The sequence below is a fragment of the Gekko japonicus genome, unplaced genomic scaffold (assembly GCF_001447785.1).
Source record: "Gekko japonicus isolate JY-2015 unplaced genomic scaffold, Gekko_japonicus_V1.1 scaffold196, whole genome shotgun sequence".
Lineage (NCBI taxonomy): Eukaryota > Metazoa > Chordata > Lepidosauria > Squamata > Gekkonidae > Gekko > Gekko japonicus.
Window position 1 is genome coordinate 228,087 of NW_015173129.1, and position 12,713 is coordinate 240,799.

Here is a 12,713-nt window from a genome sequence, read left to right on the forward strand (position 1 = left end):
TCCAGAGCAAACCAATTGATGCAGTAGCCAAATCGCTCGCTCACAGCTTTAATGCCAGTAGCTCACAAAGTAGAATTTTTTGCTCACAAAACTCCACAGTTTAGAGGGAACACTGCTTGTGACACCCTGCGTGGCCCACCTCTGAATAAACAGCTCACAAGAAGCGGTTGACTGGGTTGCGGAAACATTTGTGTGTTATGAATCAGCCTGTCAATGACCAGCAGTGTTAAGCTGCCCGTATTGCAGCGATGCAAATGGGTTTTCTTCTGCTGGCTCTTGGTTTCGGGCGTTCGTGACGTATTTTTGAACTAGTTTCATCTTTTTACCATCAGTGATTTCCGGGGCCCGGACCTGCTTGGGAAGCCACCGTTTTCCTCCCCACAGTCATCTTTCCCCCACTCTGGGTTTGTACCTGGAGGCCAGATTTCTCTTGATGCACAAATATCATTTATCAGACTTCTACCCCGCCCTCCCCACTGGAGCAGGCTCAGGGTGGCTTACAAGAATTAAAACACATAAATAACCGTTAAAACAATAATAAAACCTTCTAAAACAATCCAGATGATGTCCAGTGCTAGTGCAATTGGTCTGGCAAAGTAAGTCTAACAATATTTGGTGACCATGGCAGCAGTTGATGTCTTGTCCTATTGATCCTCTCCTTGTTCTATTTCTTCTTCTGAGGCAAACAACAGCAAGGATGGTTCTGAAGTCCCCATGGGTTCAACAGGACTGCCTAGGTCTCCATTTTGGGATATATTCTGGCTATTTTGAAGAAGAAGAAGAAGAAGAAGAAGAAGAAGAAGAAGAAGAGGTTGGATTTATACCCCACCCTTCACTACCCAAAGGTGTCTCAGAGCGGCTTACAAACTCCTTTCCCTTCCCCTCCCCACAACGGACACCCTGTGAGGCAGGTGGGGATGAGAGAGCTCTTGATAGAAACTGCTTTTTCAAGGACAGCTCTTGTCAGAACTATGGCTTGCCCAAGGCCATCCAGACAGGTGCAAGTGGAGGAGTGGGGAATCAAACCCGGTTCTCCCAGATTAGAGTCTGTGCACTTAACCACTACACCAAGTGCTGGCAATTTGTCTGGTTCATGCATGTCTGTGCCTTAACCTGGACAGCTCAAGCTGATCAGATTTTGTGAAGGCTAAGCAGTGTTGGCCCTGGCTGGTATTTGGATGGGAGACCACTAAGGAAGCCCAGGGTTCCCTCTAAGCTGAGTTAGTGTGAGCCATCTCACAGTTTTTTAGCCTCTGGCTCACACATTTTTGTCCTAGCTCAGGAAGGATGGCTCCAGAGCAAACTAATTTATGCAGCAGCCAAATCGCTGGCTCACAACTTTAATGCCAGTAGCTCACAAAGTAGAATTTTTGCTCACAAGACTCCACAGCATAGAGGGAGCATTGGTCAGGATGCAGAGGCAGGCAACAGCAAACCAAACTCTGCTCATGCCTTGCCTTGAAAATCCTACAGGGTTGCCGTAAGTCAGTTGTGAATTGATAGTACTTTCGACCAGAGAGAGCGAGAGAGCTCATAAAATCAGAGGAGGAGGAGACTGGATTTATACCCCGCCCTTCACTCGGAGTCTCGGAGTGGTTGCGGTCATGCACACACTGATTAATCCACTTTCCAACTGGATTTTAGTGTGTGAACTGGCAAAATCCATTTGGAAAGTGCATTGAAAGAGGATTATTTAGTGTGTGCGTGATGGCAGCCTCACAGTGTTAGGTGGCAATGCTATGGGGTAGGTTCACAGTTCCTCCCCATCTCTTTAACCAGTGCAGCTTTCTGACCATTTCATTTAGGGTTGCCAGCTCCGGGTTGGGAAAGACCTGGAGATTTTGGGGGTGGAGCCTGGAGAGGGTGGGATTTGGGGAGGAATTGCCGCTGGGTATAATGCCTCGGAAGCCCACCTTCCAAAGCGGCCATTTTCTCCAGGGGAAACTGATCCCAGTCGTCTGGATACCAACAGTAGGGTTGCCAGCCTCCAGGTGAGGCCTGGGGATCTCCCGCTTTTACAACTGATCCCCAGCCGACAGAGATTAGCTCCCCTGGAGAAAATGGCTGCTTTGAAGGGTGGATTCTATGGCATTGTATTATGTTGAGGCCTCTCTCCTCCCCAAACCACGCCCTCTCCTGGCTCCACCCCCAAAGTCTCCAGGTATTTTCCAACCCAGACTTGGCAACCCTAACCAACAGTGATTTTCGAAAGAAATCCTACAACCCCCAAAACAATGCAGCGGGGGCAGGAGATCTCCAGGCGCCACCTGGAATTTGGCAACTCCAGCTGCAGTTCTATTCATCTGCGCAAAAAAAAAAAGTAAAAGAAGCCCTCTTGAATAACTCCGTTTCGCGAGAAGAGACCAGTCTTGTTTGAATTGCTTTTCCTATATTTTAATCCCTATATCCAATCACAAAAGCGACCCCGATTTTGCAGCCGGATGGCGAGACAGATACAGGTGCGTGACTACTCCCAACATTACGGCGACCCGGGGAAAAGCGAGCGGCGGGATTACTCGGAGCCTTACGGCTCCAGCTCCGTCCCGCAGCCTTACGGTAAAAGGGGTCGGGCCGGCCGGCAGGCGCTCGGGTCTCGCGAGAGCCAGGCAGGGAAGTCTCGCGAGTCTTTAAAAAGTCTGGCCGCGGAGGGAGATCCAAGCGGGAGAGATGGCAGGAGCGGGCGAGAGCCCGGCTGCTTGGGGCAGGTGAGCATGCCTGGAGCGCCTCCTTCCCCTTGAGCGCATCAGGATTATTATTTTTGCCAGAAATGCCCCCCTTTGAATTGTTGCAAGGTGGTTTGAGCGGCTCCCTTCCCGCCCCGTGTTAACCGCACAACAACCCCGCCAGGTAGGCTGGGCTGGCAGCGTGGGGGTGTGTGTCTGAGGTTACCCGGAAAACTCTCCCTCCTCTGCTTCGGCCTGACAACAGGTAGGCTAGGTTAAAAGCGCGGGCGTGCCCGAGATGACACAGGGATGCGCTTTTCCTCCATTTGAAACAGGTGGGGTTGCCAGCTCCAGGTTGGGAAATTCCTGGAGAGGGGTTGGAGCCTGGGGAGGGTGGGGTTTGGGGAGGGGAAGGACTGCAGTGGGGTAGAATGCCCTGGAGTCTGCCTTCGAAAGCAGTCGTTTTTCTCCAGGGGGAATGATCTCTGTCGCCTGGAGATCAGTTGGAACCCCAGGAGATCTCCAGCTGCCGTTTGGAGGTTGGCAACCCAAGAGACAGGCCGGGCTGGCCCGCTTGAATTTATCCAGGGAAAATGGTTTCTCCTCTGCTTTGGCCTGACGACAGCCCTGCGAGACCTTATGGGCTTTGCTTTCTTCAAGGAACGTGGAATGGCTCCCTTTCTGGCCCGTTTTATTATTTTATTTATTTATTCTCTCTTTCAGGTTTTTATTCCGTCCTCCCCAAAGCGGGCTCAGGGTGGATCACAATAAAACAAGAATGAGAGACTTGTTACAATAAAACTACATTACATTAAAATAATTAAAAACAGTAATATTTCCTCAGGACAGGCTCTCGAGGTAGGCCAGAATAAGAGCATCTGTGTGTCTGAGGTTACCCAGAAGGCTCTCTTTCCTCCACATCAGCCTGACAACAGTTAGGCTTGGCTCAAAGCGTGGGTGTGTCCGAGATGACACAGGAATGCGCCTTTCCTCCGCTTTGGCTGAACAACAACCCTGTGAAATAAGTAGGGTGTCACAGGTTACCCAGAAAGCTGTCCCTCCTCCACGGCAGCCTGACAACAGCCCTGCGAGGTCGGCTAAGTGAAAAGCATGAGTGTTGGTGAGGTTACCAGGGAATTGTCCTTCTTCCATGTTGGCTTTACAGGAACCCTGCCAAGTAGCCCAGGCTGAAAGTGTGGCCTGGGATTAATCAGGACATCGCTGCTCCTCTATGTTGGTTTTGTAGCAGCTGTCAACTAAGAACGTAAGAGAAGCCATGTTGGATCAGGCCAATGGCCCATCCAGCCCAACACTGTGTCACACAGTGGCCAAAACCCAGGGGCCATCAGGAGGTTCACCAGAAATTGCTCCTCTTCCAGTTTGGGCTTAAAACAGCCCTGTGAGGTAGGCTAGGCTGTGTACGTGTCCAGGATTACTCAGGAAATTTAACTTTCCTCTACTTCAACCTCACAACAACCCTGTGAAGTAGGCTACAATAAATGTGTGGCCTGAGATTACCTGGGAAATGCCCTTCCTACCTTTCAGCTTTATCCTAGTCTAAGTCACATGATTGTTTCAAGAGTATGTGTGCCCTCAGCTGAACCAGGAAGTCATCCTGTCTGGCCTTACTGCAACCCTGCGAGGTAGGCGACACTCTGACAGTATGACTGGCCCAAGGTCACCCAACAAGCTTCGGTGGCTGACCTGGGATTCGAACCTGGGCCTCTCAGATCCTAACCTGGAACTCTAACCCCTACGCACCAAGCTGGCTTCCTTTTTTGTCCAGTGTGGGGAGAGAGGAAATTAGAGCAGTCCCTTGCCTCAGCCAAGGGGGTCCTTGCATGCAATGCCTTGCTGATCAGAGACCCCTTTTTTGGGGGGGGATGTTGCTGATTTTGGGCCTCCAACAAGGACGTTGGTCCCCAACAATTTGTGCTGAACAATAAATTTGGGAGCTGGTGTATGATGCAAACCACATGGACAACAGCAAAGGAGCACATTGAACTGCCATTTCCATGGCCTTTTAATTAATTTTAATTGAATTAATATTTTTATGATTTAAAAAAAATTCTCAAAAAGAAGTGGGATACAGAAAGGAAAGAGGGTAGGGAAAAATATAGAGCCATCAAATTTGTCAAATATTATGGGTTGTTACGTACAACAAGTAAAATCAGATGTATTAGTAAGGATACATGTTTCTAACGAAATTGACTAAGAAAACAATGCGGAGGAGCGTGGAGGAGCGAAAAGAGTCTGGACTGAAAACGAAAGGAGTGTAAGTGGCTGGAAAGCAAAAAAATACCCCCAAATTTTCGGCGTCCAAGGAGGTGAAATAAAGTGGCCGGGAGATATATAAGACGGAACTGTAATTTGATACTCAGCGGGGGTAAGGAAAACTGATGGTCGGGTGCTATGTTTTGTGAAATAAGGAAGGAGCAAAAAAAAAAAAAATTGTGACAAGACAGTTTGGTGTGTTGCAAGTGAAGTTTTGAACGAGATGGAGCGTATTGGAACCAATGAGGAAGAAATGGCTGAAAACCTGGGAGTCGGAGAGACAGATCTGGAGCAGTTTATAAGAGCTATAAAAGAGGCGGCGAGGAGAGGATGCGAAGAAGCGTGTGAGGAGATAAAGAATGAATACATTGTGCATGCGGATATAGAAGGAAAGGAAAATCAGGGGTTGCTGATTGTGAGGGAGTCGCGTGAAGATGATTTAGTAGATAATAAGGACGGTGTTGAGGAAATCAAGGTGGAGGACTGTGTGGATTCGAGAGACCTCCTAAGTGAAGTAGTAGATCCTAAGAGAAAGCTGTTTGGTTTGAAAGGAAGATGGGCAAAAGAAAATAGACATTGTGTTAAAACGGGACGAGGGAAAGAGAAAAAGATCAAAAGAAGGAAGCGACGGGCATGGAAGTTTAAATTTGACACCATCCCCTGGAAAATGGAAGAACTGAAAGACAGAAGGAAAAGATATAGAGGTCTAGGAACGTGTAAGGAACGCAGGCATGTGGACATGTTGAAATGGAAAATGAGGCTGCAAATGTCTAGGAGGAAAGCTAAGAGATATGAAAAGGGAACATCGTGCTCTTTTTCTGCTATGGATAAAATTGGAAAACGGATCTGAAATTGGCTGATGTATGATGTATTGTGGCAGTGGGTATTGTGTATGCTTGTACCTCTGCTTGAGGCATTATGTCTGTATGTATTTGAACTTATTTATGGGTAAAGGATAGGGGATAACTGGTGGTAAATTGGAGGTGTATGTATTTTTATATAGGGGGGAAAAGAGATTAAGGAGGATTGAGTAAGGGAATAGCTAGATGGGTCAAAATGGGGTACAAGTTGAAATGTTTAAATGTTATAAATTATAAGTTGAAATGTATATAAAGATGATCAGGGATTGGGTATTAAATGTATTATTTAAAAAGAATCTAAGGTTTTAAGAGATCAAATCTTTGTAAAGAAGTGTGAAATTAATTATATTTAAATACAATGAATTGGCAATTTAATGTAGGGGTAATGTGTTTGAGAGAATGGAAAAGCGGATTGGATAAGATAGAAGGTTAGCAAAAGGAGGTACTGCTTCAGTAATTTATTTGTTTATTATTACATAATGTATGTGTTATAGCAATTTTCCTTAATGTCTTTCGTTTTTTTCCCCCTCTCTTGGTGTTTATATTATTCCTAATTGTGGTGAATAAGGGGGGATTAGGAGGTATATACTAAGGTTGTTTTTGGCACTAGTTAGGAGGAGGCAGAGTTACAAGTAGGTTTAATGTTTAATATTACCCACGGTAATGAATAAATGTAGGTTAGTCCCAGATTAAATCAAAAAGTTTAATGGGAATCCATGTTTAAAAAGAAAATGTAGTAAGATAGGCAATGAACAAAATACTAAGAGGAGATTTAAGCTCTAAATGAATTCAAACCCCTATAGCAAAAGCACAAAATTGACAAGATATGGGAGAAGGGATTTAGAACATTGCATATTGACAGAGGTATAGATATGAATTCTAGGGTAAGTTCAGACTTGACAGTTTACAACTTCAAAAAGATTTAGAAATATGAACTTTTAGTCAATACAGATCAGATATAGAAATGGGAAATTAAGGGAAACTATCAGTTATAGAAGTTAGGGTAATATGTCTCTCTGTGTTTAGAAAAAGGAAATATAAGATGTTGGTATGTATAAACTGTTGTTGATAATCTTGTATATGTGTATGTTATAGGCCTATAAAACCCAATAAACATAATTATCAAAAAAAATGGATACATGTTTCAAATATCGAAGCAGACCATAAAACATCAATATTACAGTGTTTTGGGATGAGCTCTCTTTAAAAGAATAAACAAGAACTTTCCTAATATTAGTGATAATCTATTAACAAAAAAGAGATTACATCTTTAACCGCTGAACAAACAAACTTCTATGCTAAAATTAAACCGTTGTTAAGATCTGAATATTGTCTTAATTGTTTGAACTGAATTGATCTTTTAACACATTTTTAGGCTGGAAATTGCTCTTTTGAGCGGTCAGCGATCTCTTTGTATGGGCTGCATTTTTTGTGTGGAATTTTAATGTGTTTTATGTTGATATTCATTATGTTTTGTTTCGTAACCCGCTCAGGGCTGGTTCCAAGAGAGGTGGCACAATACTTTTCAAAAGAAATCATACAAACCCCAAAATAATGCAGCTGGGACAAGAAATCAAAGAGGAGTTCCAAATCACAAGATTGGGACTAGATTCTCCTTGCAGATCTCACCTCTGCCACAGAAGGAGGCTGGGGAAACTTCAGGATCACACTTTATTTTTAAAAAACATATACTAGCACCCTAACTTATTAGGGCGTAAATTGTTGGGGACCAGAGCCCTGGCCGATGTCTCAAACAACCTTCACACATGCATGTTAAGAATTTGTTTCATTGAAGTGGGAAGAATGTTGAGTGTTAAGTTCACGGATCAGTATTGTTCACATGTAAGTTAATGTTATTCACGCAGCACACTGAGATAAAGCAGTCATGTGAAACGGGAATATATGCAAATTCCGTTGTGTGTATGCATACATCTTGGTTACTTGTTGAAGAAATACTACTCACTGCAAAACAGGAGTTTAAATATATATTTTCATAATACTACATCATGGCTGTTTTCTTCATTGTTAGCATTCAGGTGAGGGCTGGAAATTACCTGGATTTATAACTGATTTCCAGGTGACAGAAAATGGGTGCTTTGGAGGGTGGACTCTGTAGCATTATACCCTGTTGAGGTTGCTTCCCTCCCCAAACCTTGTCCTTGGAAGGTCAAATCTCCAGAAATTTCCTAGCCTGGAGCTGGCAACTTTCAGGGGAAACTAACGTCAGTATGTTGTCGAAGGTATAGCAAAGTAGTTGGAAGATCTGTTGTAATTCCAGCAGGTCTCCAGGCCCCACCTGGAGGTTGGAAACCCTAGAAGGAGAGAAGGAAGCAGGGAAAGGAGAGAGGCTATGGGAGCTTTCAGGACGGAAAGAGGAAATCGTGGGGGAGGGGAGAATGAGATGCCTTCCGCAGGTGCTTGGGAGTTCCCACTTGTATCATTATAACAGTACATCATCAACATTTCAGGCAGAAGTTATGTTTGACAGGATGCCTTTTAATCTGCACAGCCAATCCCCACCTAGCCCCACCCACCGTCTGACAGCACTTGGCGGGCATCAGGAAAGGTGCTGGTGGGTGCTGTGGGTCCCGTGGGCTGTGGGTCCCGTTGGGGACTCCTGTTCTGATTCATGCACTGATTTTACAGGGATAGGTCACGTTTTTGGAACCCAGTGTGGAAAAGAACTGCGACGTCTCTCTTGTATGCTTGTTAATATTAACGTCGTAACTGTTAATTGTGTGTGTTCTACGCCACACTCGCGTATATGTGAGTGTCCTTCACCAGACTTGTTTTGGGAAAAGTGAAGTGGTCAGCCATTCTGACCCTGATATCCTGGAACACAATCCCCGTAATATCTTTTTATTAGGACCAATGACACAGAACAGCGGGCAGGCTTCCAAGTGCTCCAGAACTCTTCTTCTGGCTTTTTCTGTTCAGAAGACTTCTGAAGAACGTGGAAGCTTGCTCGTTGTTCTGTGTCCTCGGGTGGGTCCTAATACAAAGGCACGCCGTGCTACGCCCATGTCAGGTGGGTGAAGCGAGGCTCAAGGTTATATTAACAATAAGGGGCTGAGTTCCCGAGTCGACTTGATCAGTTAATGAAATTTAAACTGAGTTCTTCTACTTCAGCACGAATACTCTCGGCTGCTGTGCTACATCAGCTCTTTCCCCGACTCACTGTGTGCTTTGTTAATATATAGCCACTTTGCTCACTGGTTCTGTCTAGGAGCTAAAATCTGTTGGTTCCCCCCTGCCCTTTCCAAAAGTGATCAGCTGTTCTCTGTGGACTGCCAAAGATTCGCTCTACATCTGTGAGCCAGTTTGGTATAGTGGTTAAGAGTGGTGGACTCTAATCTGGAGAACCGGGTTTGATTCCCCACTCCTCCACATGAAGCCAGTTGGGTCACCTTGGGCAAGCCGTAGTTCTCCCAGAGCTCTCTCAGCCCCACCTACCTCACAGGGTGTCTTTTGTGGGGAGAGGAAGGGAAGGTGAATGTAAGCCGCTCTGAGACACCTTCGGGTAGTGAAGATGGGGTATAAAACGAACTCTTCTTCCTGTGGTGTGTGTGTGTGAACTTGTTGTAATCCAGAAGTTTACCTCTCTTCATTTTGGAGTGGCGGTTAGGAGCGTGGACTCTAATCTGGGAGAACCGGGTTTGATTCCTCACTCCTTCACTTGCAGTCAGCTGGGTGACCTTGGGCAAGCCATAGTTCTGACAAGAGCTGTCCTTGAAAGTGCAGTTCTGGAAAGAGCTCTCTCAGCCCCACCTACCTCACAGGGTGTCTGTTGTGGGGAGGGGAAGGGAAAGGAGATTTTAAGGCACTCTGAGACTCCTTTGGGTAGTAAAGGGCGGAGTATAAATCCAATTTCTTCTTCTTCTCCTCTTATTAAAAAAACACCAGAGTTTTTGTGCAATATAACCATTTTGCAGCTTCATCAAGGGCCTGGTCAACAGGTGCTGCTTATTTCCTTATCAGCTAAAATTTGCACTCGGAAACTGGGATTCAAAATGGCATGAAAACAAAGAGTCTTTGCAAGAAAGAGTCATGGGGTTTCGAGCTGGAGAAGGCCAAAGTATTTCATGTAGTGGTAGATATTTTATTATTTTTAAAACATGACTTAAAAATTATTTTTTTAAGGAGAAACCAACCATTTGATTCAGGCCGGTTGGCATTTTCCGTGATGATGCCCCAGGTTGTGCCAGACATCTTAACGTTTTGAAGTCGCTTTATGTAGAAGGTGTAGTTGCTGTCTAATAAAATGGTGAAAAACAGCAATGTAACGATTATCAATTAGAACAACAGGCTGTGCAAAGATGGCAGGGGCCTAACGTGACATTCAGCAGTGTAAAATGATATTTCTGAAACGACCCTTAATCTAGGATAGGGTGGTTATAAAAAAGGCAGCAACACCCTCCCTCCCCTTGGTCAAAAGCCTGGGAAAAAAGAAAATGTTTTGGCCAAACGTCTAAAAGATTGCTAGGTGGGTGCTGAGTGGGTCTCAAGGGGATGCGGAAGACAAACGTCTAATTAAGAGCCAGCATGGGGTAGCGGTTAGTGTCCGACCAGGATCTGGGACACCCAGGTTCGAATCCTAGCTGCGCCATGAAAGCTCACTGGGTGACCTGGGGCCAGGCACACGCTCTGAGCTAAACCTACCTCCCAGGGTTGTTGTGAGGATACACTGATGAGTTCTTCTGACGCAGGGAGCTCCGATTCTCAAAAGTGTCTACCCTGAAAATCTTGTTCCTCTCCTTATAAGGTGGTAGGTAAAGGTTTTCCTTGCTCGAAAGCCAGTTGAATCCGACTCTAGGGATGCGGTGCTCATCTCCGTTTCCAAGCCGAAGAGCCAGCGCTGTATGAAGAGGTTTCAGTGGTCATGTGGCCAGATGGCTAAATGCCAAGGTGCAAGGAGCGCTGTTACCTTCCCACCGAAGCGGTACCTATTTATCTACTTGCAATTTCTTGCTTTTGAACTGCTAGGTTGGCAGGAGCTGGAACCAGAGACGGGAGCTCACTCCGTCACACGGCACTCGGGTCTCGAACTGCTGAACTACCGACCTTCTAGCCTGCAGTTCAGTGTCTTAACCACTTGAGCCACCGCAGCTACTGGACTCAAATCTAGCTCCTTTATTGTGTTAGTCAGCAATAAAAGGAAAAGAATTCAAAAAGTATGAAAAAAAACCTTATGCTGTGTCTGTTGGTTTGCAAAGATAGGCGGATTTTAATCTTCAGGAATCCTTCTGTCTTGTATATGAGGGGCAACTTCTTTTGTTCCGCAAATATTCCTTCGATGTGGGAATGTCACAATGCGGGGCTAGGCAGGGGCGAGGTAGTCAGGATACAGTCCGAGGTCAAGAGCCAGTCACACAAGTTAGCCGGAAACCAAGTCCAATACACAAAGTAAGAGCGGGGTGGTCAAGGTATAGTCCAAAGTCAAGAGCCAGGCAAGCAAACCAACCGGGAAACCAAGTTCAAAGCACAGAGTCCTGAGGAAACCAGAGTCCAAAAGAGTAAAGAGCCAGAGAGTCAAAAGTTTGGGGTGCAGAGTCGGAAGTGTGGTCGTTCAAGCCGAGGTCAAGGAGCCGAGGAAATCCAGACAGGAACCAGGAGTTGGGATCACGAGCGAGGAGGTGCAGAGCTTTCGTCTGAAGAGACTAGTTGCTGGCATGATTTGTTGGCGTGAGGGCGTGGGTTAAATAGCCCATAATCCTGCTGGCAATTAGCGTGCCCCAAGCGAGTCCCGGCTCCTGCTAATACTCGGGGCTGAATGAGCGCCTGCCACGCATGCGTGCCTCTCGCCGCCGGGTTGCCATATCCCATCGGCACTGTTCTCTCAAGCAGGATACCGGTGGGGGTGAATCAGGAGGAGAACTGTCCGGGCGTGCTTCTGCCTCCGCTGTTGCTGGGGTAGCCTCTGGAATCTTAGCCCTGTCAGGTGCGGGAGTTTCCGGCATTGAGAGCTCATCCCCAGCAGCACTTAGATCCTCTGCTGGGGCCGCTTGTTTGCACTCAGCGGGAGCTGCTTGCTCGCAGTCAGCAGGAGCCGTGACAGGGAAGGTCGGTTTGGTTAAAACTAGCCTAGTGTGTATGGTTTCCCCTCTGAAATTTTCCATTTTCCTCCCCTCCCCCCACTTTTGGAAGAAGCAAGGAAGATCCCGAGGACAATACGTTGGTCCTCACAATAATGAAGCGCTTCAACGAGTCGTTGGCTTCCGATGAAACGTCCGTGCTGGACAGGTCGGTGCTGGACACAACGCGGCGCCCTCTGCAGATGCAGTACCAGCAGATGATGAGGGTAAGACGTCTCTGTGTTGCTCCTGCCTGGTGGGAACGCTAGGCAACCTAGTCTGTTGGAAAGAAACAATGTAAAGGAGGGGGGTCCCCAACATGGCGCCCGCAGAGTTTTTAGAAAGTGGGTGGGGCCAAGTGGGTCTTTTGCCCAGTGGTGCTTCTGATTGGCTGTGCAGGTATTTAAAAACATTGACTTTGGCAGCAGCCTTTTAAAGCAGGTATTTAAAACATTGACTTTGCCACCACAGCAGCCTTTTAAAGCAGGTATTTAAAACATTGACTTTGTTGCCACAGCACAAGGATCTTCACTATATGATTTGAAGGTAAGCTGAGGCAGCCATTTTGTGGTTGGCTCCGCCTCCTGAGGAGGCCATTTTGTGGCTGGCTTCGCCTCCCAAGGCAGCCATTCTGTGGCTGTGCCCACCATGCTGTGGCAGATGTCCAAAGGTGCCTGCAGGCTCAAAAAGGCTGGCCCCCCCTGATGTAACGAGTGGTTATAATGGAGCAGTAATCAAAATTCTACTTTCTGGTGCCAGTGAACGACAGATTGCTTGATGCTTTTGCCTCCCATTCAGTTGTCTAAAAAGAAACTTATTTTGTGTTCTTTTGGGTGGGTGGGTGG

At 46.3% G+C, this 12,713-nt stretch overlaps 1 protein-coding gene across 1 annotated transcript in view; it reads left to right on the plus strand.

The window, feature by feature from the left end:
* Positions 1–2,647: 2,647 nt before the first annotated feature.
* The window catches only part of MAD1L1 (MAD1 mitotic arrest deficient-like 1 (yeast)), a 760,935-nt gene continuing 750,869 nt past the window's right edge, over positions 2,648–12,713 (plus strand). Inside the window, exons 1-2 of the mRNA XM_015422082.1 lie at positions 2,648–2,705; positions 11,945–12,095. Coding sequence (XP_015277568.1) covers positions 2,668–2,705; positions 11,945–12,095 — 189 coding nt within the window. The 5' untranslated portion in view covers positions 2,648–2,667. The remainder of the gene's footprint in view (positions 2,706–11,944; positions 12,096–12,713) is intronic.